The sequence below is a fragment of the Hippopotamus amphibius genome, chromosome 3, assembly GCF_030028045.1.
Source record: "Hippopotamus amphibius kiboko isolate mHipAmp2 chromosome 3, mHipAmp2.hap2, whole genome shotgun sequence".
Classification (NCBI taxonomy): Eukaryota; Metazoa; Chordata; class Mammalia; order Artiodactyla; family Hippopotamidae; genus Hippopotamus; species Hippopotamus amphibius.
This window is the reverse complement of record NC_080188.1, coordinates 76208048-76224082: the sequence shown is the minus strand read 5'-3', so window position 1 is coordinate 76224082 and position 16035 is coordinate 76208048. Positions and strand designations below refer to the sequence as shown.

Genomic DNA, 16035 nt, shown 5'->3' with positions numbered 1-16035 from the left:
AGCAGAAACAACAGAGTCTGGTCCAGACACTGCTCGCGGTGGCGTTCCCTCCCTGACCTCAGCTCCTGAACCGTGGCTAGGAACCCATTCTTCTCCGAGCTCCGTGTTTTATCATTTGGTGGCGTCCAGTACCAAGTTCGGCAGTTGAATTCTGCTCCAGTATAGAGATGGGCCTTTTGTGGGGGGAGCAGTTTAACATTTTTGGACATTTGACAATGTGGCCAACAAGTTTGTCTCATCCTAGACCTTACTTAACTTGCAGGTGGCAAATACTTTAATTTATGATTGAACCTATTCATTCATCCATTTATTCATTCAGTAAATTGCTAATGGAGCATTTAAACCTCAGGCCTTTCCGAAGTTTGCAGTCCAGTGTTTAGTGTTATTTAGAGAGTATCAAGTGCCTGTGTGAAGATTAGGGAACAACTGAAATCTGACAGGAGGTGTCAAGGAGACGGTATGCAGACTTTTGGGCCAGGTTTATAATAGCATGTACACATAACGATGTTCAGTATCTGTAACTTTGCACGACCGAAAGCAGTTTTACATGTTCACTATCCAAGAGGTGTTTTTTTTTTTTTTTTTACTTTCTCACGTTTGTATACGGTTACCAAGATTAACAAAAGATGTGAAAGATGAAGTAAACTTGTGGTTTAGAATACGCCAGTTATTCACTTCTGGACCTTAAAGGCATATTTTTGACTTTATATTCTATGGTGAGAGCACATATAAATGGAACTGTTGACAACTAATGAGAAGATGTGCTTTTTCTCTGCATCACTTAATGGATTAATTAAGATGTAGATCAATATTTATATATTTCCGGAATAAGAGTATTTCAGTCTGACTTTTCTAGGGAAAAAAATTTGAATTGGAATTTTTACTCATAGAGGTAGAGAACTGTATTGTATTATAGAATTGTATCGGGTTGGCCAAAAAACTTTTGGCCAGCTCATTAGATGGAGTCAACCCCTTTGGCAGAAAAGGAAATAAAGCCCAGGCTTGCTGAAAGTCTAGGCTAGTTAAAGGCGAGGCTGAAGTTGACACCCTGATCCCGTGCCCTTTTGACTACTATACTCTGCTGCTTTGCACAACTTGTAAGCCATAATATGTTATATTGTAGAAGCAAAAACTGAATTCCCAAGAGATTTTAATTACAGTGATTGAGTTACATCAACTGCTTTTGAGAAATAGATGATTAATATCCAGGGCATATTAGTGATCCATTTGGCTGTTAAATTTTTACTTTTACCTTTTGTAGGAAGATGCTCAGGTCCCAATATAATGTGAATATCCTTTTTTTCTATATAGAATATTTTTAAAATGACCACACCAAACAAGACACCTCCTGGTGCTGACCCTAAGCAATTGGAAAGGACTGGAACAGTACGGGAAATTGGGTCGCAAGCTGTTTGGTCACTCTCATCTTGCAAACCAGGTAAAACAAAACAAAACAAAACAAAAAAACTGTAATAACTACTGAAAGTTTCCTTGTATGCTGGACTGACTTTAATATTCTTTTTGTTTAGATGCTTTATTTTAATTGTAAAATCTAATTGGATTTTCATTTCTTATATATCTCTTCTTAATTGCTTTACTAGTATCCGCTTCAATTTAACTGCACGTGTCATAAGGTCTTTTTATCCCCCCCTCTCTCTACTGTGATTCAGTTATTTGGTTAGCATTTTTTGGGCTATTTCTCTGGATGGAATAAGTGGGTGATACATTTTTTGAGTGATTACATACTCCCAAATAACTTTATTTTACTCTTGGTTGGGATAGAATTCATGGGTAGCAGTCCTTTTCTCTCAAAAATTTGTGGATGCTATTTTACCCTTTCCTTTTTTATCTTCCTGCAAGTAAGAAGGCCTATGGCTGTCTATCTTATTTTCTAAGTAACTTGTTCTTTCTTTCTGGAAACATTTAAGCTTTTTTCTACCTATTCTTGGAGTTCAAGACATTCGCCAGGATGTGCCAGGATACATGTGTATCTTTTCTTGTCTGTCTAACCTACAATTTGATGGGCATTTTCAATCTGTACACTCAAGCTCAGAGAAAATTCCTTAAGGAATTTTAATGGTAATGTTATTGATTTAGTAGTCACTTTTCCCTAGAAATTTCTACTATTTATACAATAAGAATCCTGTAGCCATCTTCCCAACTGAACCTCTTCTGTTTCCCCTTAAGATTCTTTTCTCTTTTTATGAGTAATTTGGGGTATAATTTGCTTACAGAAAAACTCACCATTTTCGTGTGTATAGATATATGAATTTTATTTTAAAATGTTTATTATTAATTAATTAATTAAATTAATTAATTAATTTTTTTGGCCACACTGCATGGCATGTGGGATCTTAGTTCCCTGACCAGGGATCAAACCCATGCCCCCTGCAGGGGAAGCACAGAGTCTTAGCCACTGGACTGCCAGGGAAGTCCCTTAGTTCTATTAATTTTAGTAATCACATCACAAATCAAAGCACCATCACAATTAAATATAGACTGTTTCCATCATTCAAAGAAATTTCCTCATGTCCCTTTGTAGTCAATCTTCTGCCCCCTCCTAAGCCCCTGACGACCTCTGATCTGTTTTGTGTCCCTTTGGTTTTGCCTTTTTCAGAATGCCATATAAATGTATTCATGCTTTATGTAGCTTTTAGTCTGGCTTCTTTCACTTAGCATAATGCATTTGTGATTGTTCCATCAGGAGCTGGTTCCTTTCTATTGCTGATTACTATTCCACTCTGTGGATGTGCCACAGTTTATCTATTCACCAGTTAATGGACATTTAGGTTTGTGGTAGCCAGCTTCTCAGATGGTCCCAGTGATCCTTGTTTCCTGGTATTCATGCCTTTCTGATGACCCCTCTCACATTGTGTCAGGGTTAGTCTCTGGAACCAGGAGAATATGGCAGAAATGATGGTGTGCGACTTCTGAGACTAGATCATAAAAGACATTGTGGCTCTGCCTTGCTCTCATTTGGATCACGCGCTCTAGGGGAAGCCAGCTGCCATTTTGTGAGGAAACAAGGGGACCTGTGGAGAAGTTGGTGTGGCAAAGAAACATGGCCTTCTGACAATAGCTAATGGGGAACTGAGGCCTCTTGTCAACAATCAAATGAGTAAGCTACTTTAGAGTGGATCCTCCAGCCCCAGTCAAGCTTTCAGCTAATTGCTTCAGATAACTTGACTGCAAACTCATGAGAGTCCCAGAATCAAACTGCCCAACCAAATTCCTATGCCATAGAAATTGTGAAGTAATGCAATTTTGGTGTTTTAAGGTGCTACGTTAACCAAGATAAGGTTGCTTCCAATATTTGGTGATTATGGATGAAGCTGCTATAAACATTCATGTACTGGTTTTTATGTAGACATATATTTTCATTTTTCTTGAGTAAATACTTAGGAGTAGAATTGCTGGGTTCTGTTGTTCGTATTTTCTCCTTTCCAGTCTATACCTTTTATTTCCTTTTCTTATCTTATTGCATTAGCTAAGACTTCCAATATAATGTTGCATAGAAGTGGCAAAAAGGGATATCCCTGCCTTATTCCTGATCATAGTGGGAAAACTTCTATTTTTCTAACTATTAAATATGATGTTAGCTGTTGTTTTTTTGTAGATATATAAAGTTGAGGATTTTCTCTTACATATCTATTTTGCTGATAGATTTTGTCTTGAACGGGTGTTGGATTTGTCAAATTCTTTCTCAATATCTGTTGATATGATTATAGGGTTTTTCTCCTTTAGCCTGTTGTTTTGATGGATTACATTAGTTAATTTTAGAATGTTGAACCTGCTTTGCATACCTGGAATAAATTCCAATTGATTGTGGTGAATAATTCTTTTTATACATGGATTCAGTTTGCTAATATTTTCTTGAGGATTTTTTCATCTGTGTTCATGAGAGATATTGTTCTTTAATTTCCCTTTCTTGTGATGTCTTTGTCTGGTTTTGTTATTAGGGTAATGGTGCCCTTATAGAGTCCATCAGAAAGTATTCCCTCTGCTTCTATTTTCTAGAAGAGATTACATAGACTTGGTATTATTTCTTCCTTAAATGTTTGATAGAAGTCACCAGTGAAATCATCTGGGCCTCGTGATTTCTTTTGGAAGGGTATTGATTTTTTATTCAATTTTTGTAATAGCTATACACTTATTCAGATTATTTATTTCTCCTTGTGTGAGTTTTGGTAAATTGTCTTTTAAGGAATTGGTCCATTTTATTTATCAAATTCATGGGCATGGAGTTTATAATACTTCTTTATTACCCTTTTTAATATCTATCAGATGAGTAGTGTTGGCCTCTCTTTCATTTTTTATATTAATAATTTGTGTCTTCTTTCTTTTTTTCTTGCTTAGTCTGGTTAGAGGTTTATTGATTTTATAGACCTTTTCAAAGAACCAGCTTGTGGTATTGATGATTTTTCTCTGTTAACTTCCTGTTTTTAGTTTCATTGATTTCTTCTCTGATTTTTAATATTTCTTTTTTTCTGCTTATTTTGAATTTCGTTTGCTCCTCTTTTTCTAGTTTTCTAAGGTGAATGCTTAGGTTATTGACTTTAGAGCTTTCTTCTTTTCTAATATGTATTTCATGCTATAAATGCTATAAATTTCAAAAAGCACTGCTTTCTGTTAATGATTTCTAGTTTAATTCTGTGGTAGTTAAGGAGCACACTTTGTATAATTTCGATTCTTTTAAGTGTTTTTATGTGTGTTTTATAGCCCAAAATGTGGTCCATTTTGGTTAATGTCAGAAGAATTGTGTATTCTGCTGTTATTGGATGAAGTAATCTATAAATATCAATTTGATCTAGCTAATTGATGGTGCTGTTCAGTTCAACCATATACCTGTTGATTTTCTGCCTGATGGATAAAGACTAAGATTCAGAGGCTAAAATTCCTTTAGTGTCCTTGTTTTTGTCTCCCTTGTTATCTTTGGATTTCCCTAGAGACTCCTTAAGTGGCATCTAAGCTTGTAGTACTCTGAATTTAACCTCCTGATACTATATTGGAGCCCTGTTGATAGGGTGGTATTACCAGGGAAATGGAAGTGTTCTATAAACCCTTGATTAGATCTCAGTCTTTTAGTGGGTCTGTGTCCATGGCTGTGACCTTTACAAGTACTTCTCATGTTTTCTTCCCCCACTTAGATGAGACACGAAGGCTGGAGGGGGATGGAGTTGGGTATTTCCCCTTCCCGGTGTCAGGCTGTGGTAAAACCCATGTTCGTTAGGCTCTGCTAAAACAGTTTTCCAATAAGTCAGGCCTTTATTAAGGGGAAGAGAGTGTTTTTGGTGTATTTCACAAAGATTACTTTCCTCCTCTATCTGCAGGAAACACTGGAGAATTTTTTCTGATCTTTACCCTGAGGAGAACCTGGTGAGGCTCCTAGAGGTAAAACTCATGAAAATGTGGAGGCCTCTCTAAGGCTGTCCTTCCAGGAGTTTTTAATCTCTCAAACTAGTCTATACTCATTCTCCAGCAATTAGTCAATTAGCAATTACTCAATTACTCTTTAAGTTTTCCTACCACTTGCTAACTCCAGTGGTAGTTTCTACTCCTGGTAAGATGTGATTCTCTGTTTTCTCTCTCTTCAGTTTTCTGGGTGGTGGTTTGCCCTGTGACCTCTGTTGGACCTAAGAAGAATTATTGGTTTTCAGGTAGTACCGCTTTTTTGTTGTAGTTGTGAGGATGAAAGTGACATCGTCCAAGCTCTTTACATATTAGATTGGAAACTGGTAGTTCTTCCTTTTACTTTTTATTTATTTATTTATTTATTTTTTTATTATTTTTTTGGGGGTACACCAAGTTCAATCATCTGTTTTTATACACATCTCCCCGTATTCCCTCCCTTCCTTGACTCCCCCCGCCTCGAGTCCCCCCCACCCTCCCCGCCCCAGTCCTCTAAGGCATCTTCCATCCTCAAGTTGGACTCCCTTTGTTATACAACAACTTCCCACTGAGTATCCATTTTACAGTTGGTAGTATATGTATGTCTGTGCTACTCTCTCACTTCGTTTCAGTTTCCCCTTCACCCCCCGCCCCCTCCCATACCTCGAGTTCTCCAGTCCATTCTCTGTATCTGCTTCCTTGTTCTTGTCACTGAGTTCATCAGTACCATTTTTAGATTCCGTATATGTGAGTTAGCATACAATATTTGTCCTTCTCTTTCTGACTTACTTCACTATGTATGACAGATTGTAGTTCTGTCCACCTCATTACATATAGCTCCATCTCATCCCTTTTTATAGCTGAGTAATATTCCATTGTGTATATATGCCACATCTTCTTGATGCATTCATTTGTTGATGGGCATTTAGGTTGCTTCCATGTCCTGGCTATTGTAAATAGTGCTGCAATAAACATTATGGTACAAGTTTCTTTTGGGATTATGGTTTTCTTTGGGTATATGCCCAGGAGTGGGATTACTGGATCATATGGTAGTTCTATTTGTAGTTTTTTAAGGAACCTCCAAATTGTTTTCCATAGTGGCTGTACCAACTTACAGTCCCACCAACAGTGCAGGAGAGTTCCCTTTTCTCCACACCCTCTCCAACATTTGTGGTTTCCAGATTTTGTGATGATGGCCATTCTGATCGGTGTGAGGTGATACCTCATTGTGGCTTTGACTTGCATTTCTCTGATGATGAGTGATGTTGAGCATCTTTTCATGTGTTTGTTGGCCATCTGTATGTCTTCTTTGGAGAAATGTCTATTTAGGTCTTCTGCCCATTTGTGGATTGGGTTATTTGCTTCCTTTTACTTTTAAACTCTCTATATCTTTTTATTTGAAGTGGATTTCTTATAGACAGCATATTATTGGGTCTTGCCTTTTAAAAATCCAGTCTGACATTCTTTATCTTATAATTGGGAGTGTTTAGAACATTTACACTTCATGTACCTATTGATGTAATTAGATTTAGAACTACTGTCTTGGAATTTGGGGGTTTTTTGTCCGTTTTTTCCCTCTTTTTTTTAACCCGATTTTAGATAAATTCAGTTTTTTTTATGATTCTGTTTTATCTCCACTTATGACTCATGAGTTCTATATCCTTTTTGAAATTTTTAAGGGATTGCCCTGAGGCAGTGGTCCCCAACTTTTTTGGCACCAGAGACCATTTTCGTGGAAGACAGTTCTTCCATGGGTTGGTGGGGGATGGTTCAGGTGGTAATGAGAGTGAAGGGGAGTGGCAGATGAAGCTTCACTCGTTTGCTCACTGGCCTTTCATTTCCTGCTGTGTGGCCTGGTTCCTAACAGCCCTCGGACCAGGGGTTGGGGACCCCAGTCCTAAGGATTACACGGTATATCTTTAATTGTCAGTTTACCTTCAAGTAATATTATACTACTATAGATATGATATACAAATTCTTCAATTTCTCTCCCATCCTTTGTGCCATTTTTGTCATACATTTTATTTTTGCCTATTTTAAAACCCCAGAATATATTGTTGCTGGGTCAATTATATTTTGGAGTGATTTAAAAAAAAAACTTTATGTTTACCTTAATTTTTTCAATTTTTGGAACTTTTTATTTCTTTGAATAGATCCAGGTTTCTGTCTGGTATCATATTCCTCCTGCTTGAAGAACTTTCTTTACATTTTTTTGTATTGCAAATACAAAAACCTAGCAATGCTTGGTTGGAAAAAATTTGATTTTGCTTTTATTACTATGATATATTTTCCCTGCATGAAATTCTAGGTTAGCAGGTTTCTCCTTTTACTACTGTAAAAGTGTCATTCTGTATCTTCTGGCTTGCATAGTTTCTAAAGAAAAGTCTGCTCTAGTTAATGTGGCTTTTTTTCTGGCTGCCTTTTTTTATCTTCAGTTTTCAGCAATATAAATATGATGTGTCCATGTGTGAGAGTGTGTGTTTGTGTTTAATCCTGCTTGAGATTCACTGAGATTCTTGGATCTTCTGGTTTGATGTCTTGCATTATTTTATGAAAATTCGTGGCCATTATTTCTTCGAGTATTTCTTTTTTTTTTAATAAATTTATTTTATTTATTTTTATTTTTGGCTGCATTGAGTCTTTGTTGCTATGTGCGGGCTTTCTCTAGTTATGGTGAGCAGGGGCTACTGTTTGGGCGGGCTTCTCATTGTGATGGCTTCTCTTCTAGAGCACAGGCTCTAGATGCGCAGGCTTCACTAGTTGTGGCATGTGGGCTCAGTGGTTGTGTCACACGGGCTTAGTTGCTCCATGGCATGTGGGATCTTCTCTGACCAGGGCTCGAACCCATGTCCCCTGCATGGGCAGGCAGATTCTTAACCACTGTGCCACCAGGGAAGCCCGTCTTCAAGTATTTCTTTTGCCACATTCTCATGCTTCTGGGAATCCAATTATACATACTCTAGACCATTTAATTTGCTAGACTATTTGCTATTTGTCCCCTTGTTTTTAGGTGCTCTATTTTTTTTTTCCTTTTTTTTCTCTTTGTGTTTTGCTTTAGGTTTTTTAACTGGCTTAGCTTCAAATCTACTACTTCTTTCTTTGGCTTTATTGAGTCTACTAATGATTCTGTCTAAGGAACGTTTCGTCTCTGACATAGTGTTTTTTTCATTTGACTCTTAAAGGAGTTTTTTCCTATGTTGAAATTCCCTGTGCCTGCATTTCATCTACCTTTTACCCTGGATTCTTTAACATATTAATTATAGCTATTTAAATTCCGTTTCAACATCTGATTCATCTCTGAGTCTATTTCTAGTGATTGCTTTATCTTTTGATAATATTTGTTTCTCTTGCTTGTTTGTGTGTCATAAATGTTTAGTGAATGCCAAACATCACATATAGATTAGTAGATACTGAGAAAAATGGTATTTATACTTTGAAATGGATACCTCTTTTCTACTGTCAGACTTTTATAGTGGGGGTTGAGTTAGTTAGGAATGGAGCTGGGTTTGAATTTGTTTGCTTTGTTATGGTTACCTTCAGTATCGTAGGCCTCAAATTCCTGTAAAGATGCCCAGTACTTATGGCAGGGGCTGTTGTGCTAGAGGAGTTTTCTTAGTGCTCCTCATCCACAGTCATTTTCAGTTTTCTCTGTATCCCTGTGCTTCAGAGGGTGTCTCTCTCTATGCACTTGCCCTGCCTCCAGCAGTAAAATGCGATGGTTGTTACTCAGTGCAGGGGATCAGAGGCAGGACTTCTCTGTTTTCCTGGTCCAGCTTCAATCCTTGGCAGTCCTTGTGTGCCTGGCTTCCAGGGTGGGACTTTCTCAGCCTTTTGGTCCCTCCTACCTATGATAGCAAAACTTTGGTCTTTTCTAGGAGAGAGTTTTCAGCCCCATCATGCCCGAGGAAGGAGTGTTTCCTGCTTCTTCCCCAAGTGTAGAGGGTTTTTTCTTTTACTTTTCTCCCAGCAAGGATGGGTCTGTATTTGTGTCCTGGAGTCAACAGGTTTGATGCTCTTCCCTTTGAAGCTTAAGTTCGTTTTCTGTAGTAGAGAAGGGTTTGGGGTGAGGAGTGGTGGTCAGTCCCCTCCTCCATGCATGTACCACTGACCTAGGCTTTCCAATCTCCTGCTGTCCCTGCAAAATGTCCTCTTATGTGTACAGTGAGGGCCCTTAGAAAAGAGTCTGAGAGTCAGTGTGAGTTCACCTTGTGTTTAAGACTCCCAGAGCTGCTATACTTTTATGATAGCCCACGCTTAACCTTTAGAAATTTGTTAAAGTTCTACCTGATTTCTTCTTATGTGTTTATTTGGTCGCTGTTCCTTCCTTCTGTGCTCTACCACAGTTGAGGCAGGCTGTACATCCTTTCTCCCTAACCTGGGAGCTGACCCTTCTTGAATTTCAGGATATTTGGTTGCTGTGTGATTTTAAGCACTCACGTTTCAAAGAAGAATTATGAGTTTGTAGTTTATCTAGCCTTTTCTTGTTGTTTGAGTGAGGGTGGTGCCTTTTTCCAGCTTCATGTATCCTAGACTGCTTCAGAAGTTTCTAATACTCTTTATAGCATCAAATATTTCTGGGAATTTGCTCAAATTGTGTATCTTCTATTGCTTGACCTAGTAACATAATTTGACTGGTGCCATACTGATTTCAATAACATGGTAGGAATCAGTGTCAGTTCACATTCTTTTATGCTGTGAGGTTTGACAGAGGGCAACACATAGAAGTCACTGGTCCCCTGAAGATGCCCCACTGCTCTGACATCTTGGAGGTGCAGAAGAGAACAGTGGCTGACATGACCAGAAGAATTGTGGAATCACTTTAAAATGTGTTGGGTATGAAAGTCATGAATTCATCAGTGTGTTGTCATGCATTTTACTTATGTGATTTTCAGGTTTGGGTTCATCAGTGAAATATAAGTATATGATTATCATTTTACATGTTAGGAATGACTGAATACTCTTTATTAATGAGAAACAGCATGAGAAAGTTAGTTGCTTAACCTTTAGTTTGATTCTCTATAGTCAGCAGACAGTTGCTGAAATCTGTAACACTGTTAGAGATTAAAAAATAGACTCACAGTCCTTGTCAGGGGGTTCACAATCTAGTGCAGAAATTGTAGCTTTAAATTAGTCGTTATTATACAGTGTAATAATTTATAACTTTTATTTAGTGCTTCCTAAGAGAGAGGTTCTATTCTAAGTACTTTACCTGTATAAAATAAACAGCTATCTCAATAAAGTCTCCAAAAGTCATATAAAGTATTTACTGTTATTTTTTATCATTTTCCAAATGAGGAAACTGTAAGTACGGAAAGATTAAGTAATTTGGCAAATATTAGCTAATAAGTGGCAATGCTAGGATTGCCACCCCTAGTGGGTCATACTGCTTCCCACTAAGCATGGGCTCAGCGCAGTAGTGGGCCCAAGGAGAAAGGGATTGACTTTGCTTCAGAGGATCAGGGAAGTCTTCATAGAGATGATGCGTATCTGGCATGATGGGGCAGGGTGCAATTTCACTGAGGAAGGAAATAAAGGCAAGAGGAACAGTATGTCCAAAAATGTATAGCTTAGCAAAACAGGGGTCTTTCAAAGAATTGTGAGTAGTCAGTAAGACTGGAACAGAGGGAAGTGGCATAGGTGAAACTAGCTAGTTAGCTGGTTAGCCTAGCTTTATTAAACAATTCATACTTTGGAGTTCCCTGGTGGCCTAGTGATTAGGATTATGGGCTTTCACTGCTGTGGTCTGTGTTCAGTCCCTGGTCAGGGAACTGAGATTTTACAAGCTGCGTGCAGAGCGGCCAAAGAAATAAAATAGGAAATTAAAAAACAAAAAACAAAAAGCAGTTCATACTTTATTGCATAGATAGTATGAACCATTGAACAATTTTAAGTAGCAGAATAAAACACAGTTCACATTTGAGAATTGAGGAGAACCTGCTGCCTGAAGTGAGGCAGGATTAGAGGTAAAGAAATGAGTTAGGAGACATGAAGTAATTCAGGTGAACACTGATTTAAGGGAGAATTTCAGTAAACTTTCAAAATGTTAGCATCAGTCTTTGGGAGCTACAGATTTACCTCCCTGCTACAGTAGGGTTGATGGTAGATGGCTTTGCAAAGTCGTTATTTTATCTTTGGAAATACTAGTTCAATATTTCACTTAGCTTAAAGTTGGAATGTATTTAGTAGATTCAGCTTAATTGAATACACATCAGAAAACAATCCCACAATTCAGCACAATTGTCAGTCTCTGCCCAAGGGACTGGAAAAACTAAAGGTCAGGTTTGTGTGGTTGCTAGCATTATAACAGAATCTTATTACAATAATTTAATCATTTAATTTTATAAGCATCAAATTCATATCATGTTGGAAAACACAGGGGAAAAATAGGTACATCTTCTATGTTTGACTCTGTATTTGATATTTTATAAGCCAACAAAAATAAGGGATTTAATGAGGCTGTATTTTGTGAACAGCTAGAACATATTTTCCACTTGATCCATATCTTCTACGAAGACATTGCTTTTATAAGTTAATTTTGAGAGGCATAATTGGGTGGTGTAAGTTCTGTTTTTCTTAAAAAAAAACTGACTAAATTTTATTTTTAAGTTCATGCTATAACTGACAATTGTGTTAGTTAATTGAATTTCTGAGTTAAAGAATTTCTGAGTTGAATAGCAATATATGCTTTGGAGAAAATAAAACAGCAATATAATAAATAGATCAAGGAGGGCCTCTCTGTGGAAAGTGAAATTTGCACTGACATGTAAATGTTAAGAAGAATCCACTATGGAAAGGTTTCAGAGAATAACATTCCTGACACAGGGAACACCTAGTTCAAAGGCTCTAAACTAACTGGTTTGGCATGTGTGAAGTTCAGAAAGAAGGCTTGTGTGGCTGGAGAGTTGTAAGGAGACAAAGTGGTAGAAGATGAGATTGGAGATATAATTAGACGTAGGTCAGATTATGTGAATACTGGTAGGCCATGGAAAAGAATTTGGATTTTAAGTACAAAGAAAAATCACTGGAAATGTTAAGCAGGGGAGCAAGATGATCTGATACAGAATTTTTAAAAGATGTTTAGGTTAGCTGAGTTATTATATGAGTTAATAAATATTTCATGATTTAATATATGTAAAATGCTTAGAAATGTGCATGGCACATATTAAATATCAGTGTTTGATATTATTATTATTAACTTATTGATATGGATTAATCTTCCAGATATGTTAAGTGAAAAGAAAAATGCAAAGTGTAGAATTATGTACAGTATGCCATCACTTTTGTAGAGGGGAAAAAAAGTATATGTATCTGCTTACATGTATACAAGAGTATGTAAAAAACTGATAACTTGGATTACATTTGGAAAAGGGAACTAGATGCTGGGGGGAGAGACTTTTCACCGTATTCTTTTTTGTACTTTTTGAATTTGATCTATAATGAATATACTACTTAGTCAAAAAATAAAACATAAATGTTTTGTTTAAAATTTTTGAAAAATCCACACTACCATTAAATTATTTTTAATTAGTATAAATTATTATGGTTTTAATCAGGAAAAACAATAGTTTTCTGTTATCTGGAATGGCTGTAGGATTCTGGGTAAATTTAATTTTTGATTAATCAGAATGTTAATGTATATGACTTTGTTTTTAAAAAGCTCTTTATTGGAATATAATTGCTTTACACTGCTGTGCAAATTTTTGAGGTACACCAAAATGAATCAGATGTATTTATACACATATCTCCTCCCTCCCGCGACTCCCTTCCACCCTGCCTATCCTAGCCCTCTAAATCATCACCCATCATTGAGTTTATCTCCTTATGTTATGCAGAAACTTCCCATGAGCTATCTATTTTACATTTGGTAGTGTATATATGTCAAAGCTACTCTCGCACTTCATCCCAGCTTCCCCTTTGCCTGCCCCCCCCACCATATCCTCAAGTCCGTTCTCTACATCTGCATCTTTATTCTTGCCCTGTCACTGGGTTCATCAGTGCCATCAAAATGTATATGACTTTTGAAAATATTTCTAAGTTGTCTTTTTTCTTGTCACATTAAATGTGGCATATTGAATAATAAAATCTGTTTTATTTCTGAGGATTTTGCAGGACATGTGGATCATTCTTATTATCAGCTTCTAGAAAATGTAAGAAACTGGGTTTGAATACATACTGACTTTAGAATATATTTAGAAGTTATTCTTTAAAAATTAAAGCTGGGACTTCCCTGGGGTCCAGTGGTTAAGACTTCACCTTCCAATGCAGGGGGTATGGGTTCAATCCCTGGTCAGGTAGCTAAGATCCCACATGCCTGCATGCCAAAAAACTAAAACATAAAACAAAAGCCATGTTGTAACACATTCAATAAAGACTTTAAAAATGGGCTGCATCAACAAAAAAAATCTAAAAATATTAAAGCCAACAACCAAGAAAACTTGGTCCTGATAACTTTTGTGTGTGAAGTGATATTTCTTCTTTTGACCTGAAATAAATGAACTGTTAGATATTTCTCCAGCAAAGATGGGTTTATTCAGGATCAGCAGAGAATTGCAATGTCCAGGGTCTGAGCCATGGCAAGCCAGTGCAAGTTCCTGTGTGACAAGGGAAGGAGCACCCTTTTATAGAGAGGAAAAGGAAATTGGGAGGGCTGTTGTAAACAAAGAGTCCATGGCTTTTCATTGGCTGAGTCCTTGCCAGGAAAGAAGAGGAGTCTTTCTTCTTCCTCTTGGGTTCTGCTGTGATCACAAGTTATGAGAGCTCTCCCTTCTGGTCTCCCAGCTCTGTTTAACTGTGGTTTCTATTTACTAATGTTTTACATTTCCCCCTTTTGATTGAGCTCTTTCAAAGTTTGATGGCACAAAGTGAGTCATGTGAATCCAAGAGTCTATTCCTTAGAGTTTGGTGGCACGAGGGTTGGTTAGCAGTACCTGCTAGAGTCCTTTTCAGCAATGTTGAAGAGAGTTCTTCTGGAGGTGTGTTTTGCAATAGATGAAATCTCTAGGTTGCAAGGTGTGATGCTTGTCTTTATCTCCCTAGGGTGCATTGTGAAAAGATTGCTCTACCAAAGCATGGTTATTTTTGATAGGAGCAATTAGGTCTTTGCAATATTAGAGTACCTCTCCTTTTATCAGTTGAATCCAAAAAAAAAGCAGGAGCCAGGTGCATTGGGCATACTGTGACTAATGTCAAAGGGTGAGAGTTTATGAGTGGATCTGAGCTTTAGAAGGACCAATGGCAGTACTTTGGGCCAAAGTATTTGGAGGGCCTCTACAAATTTTGCCAGTTGAGTCTTAATGCCTTCAGTGCATTCAACTAGATGATTGAGGGTGGTAAGCATAGTGAAAGTATTGTAAAACTGGCCAAACCGTGCAGACTTGTTAATGTACCTGCTCAGTAAGTTGGGTTCCTCAATTACTATAAAGTTGGAGAGGAATTCCCTAGGTAGGGTTAATCATTTCCAAAAGGACTTTAGCCACAGAAGAGGCAGTAGCCTGTATGCAGGGCTTCAGTTCGGTGTAAAAACATACAGACCATGACTAAAACATATTTATATCAGTAAGGCAGAGGAAGTTGTATGAAATCCATTTGCTAGACCGCAAATGGTCCATTAGGCAGTTTAATATGTCTAGGAGCAGTTCGAACAAGCTTCCCTGGGTTGTACTTTGGACAAGTGGGACAGTGAGGTAGGCACTTTGTAAAACCTTGGTAATGTTTTCCCACCAATATTGCTCATGAAGGCTATCATTCTATCAATAGATCAATGGTTTAATGCATGTACCATGGTGAGGAGTGGGAATTTAGAGTCTCTGGTAAAACTGGATTGTTATTTGGCCCAAATAATAGCTTTCTCTTTTTATCAAACCAACAATCATTGAATTTCCAATCTTGTTTTTTTCTTTTCTGAGGCCAATTGTTGGGCTTTTCTAGCCAGTTTTTCTAAACTATCATTTGGAGAAATATCCTTGTGGACCATCACAGAGGTTTGGCTGCTGTTGGTCCCTTTAAGGGCAGGATTCCTGCAGAAATATCAGCAAGGTGATTTTCCTTAGCTTCCAGAGAGTCATGTTTAGAATTCCCCAAAATCTTAGTAATAGCTAAAGCAGAGGTAAAAGTACTGTATTTAATAATTTCTGAACATAGGGGCCATTTTTAATTTTATTTCTGCTGGAAGTGAGGAAATCATGTTGCTTTCACATTTCAAAATCATGAGCTACTCTGAAAGCGTATCTACTATCAGTATAAATATTGGCATTTTTGTTCTTGGTTAAAGTACAGGACTATGTAAGGCTATATAATTCAGCCTTTTGGACTGAAGTAGTCATAGGTAAAGTTGCTGCCATAGCAGCATCAAAAGGAATTGTAATAGCTTACCCAGCACAATATTTGCGATTGTTACCTTTTAAATAACCATCAGTGAACCATGAGAAGTCAAAGTTACCTAGAGGAATTTCCTGTAGATCATCATCATGAGGAGTCAGGACGTGGTCTGTCAGCGTTAAGCAGTTGTGAAGGACTTCATAGTGATTGAGGAGCAAAGAGTAGCTGGGTTTAGGCTTTTACAGTTTAAAAGAGTTGTGTGAGAAACAGTTAACAAAGGGCTTCATGGGAGGTAAAGCAGCTGACTGAGAAATGTTGAGTATGATGAGA

General features: G+C 37.4%; 1 protein-coding gene across 3 annotated transcripts in view; it reads left to right on the top strand.

Annotated features, from left to right (window-relative positions):
* ANAPC10 (anaphase promoting complex subunit 10) overlaps positions 1-16035 on the top strand; it is a 78627-nt gene that overhangs the window by 597 nt on the left and 61995 nt on the right. For all 3 annotated transcript variants that reach the window (XM_057725944.1, XM_057725946.1, XM_057725945.1), the window contains exon 2: positions 1312-1438. In XM_057725944.1, coding sequence (XP_057581927.1) covers positions 1312-1438 — 127 coding nt within the window. The remainder of the gene's footprint in view (positions 1-1311; positions 1439-16035) is intronic.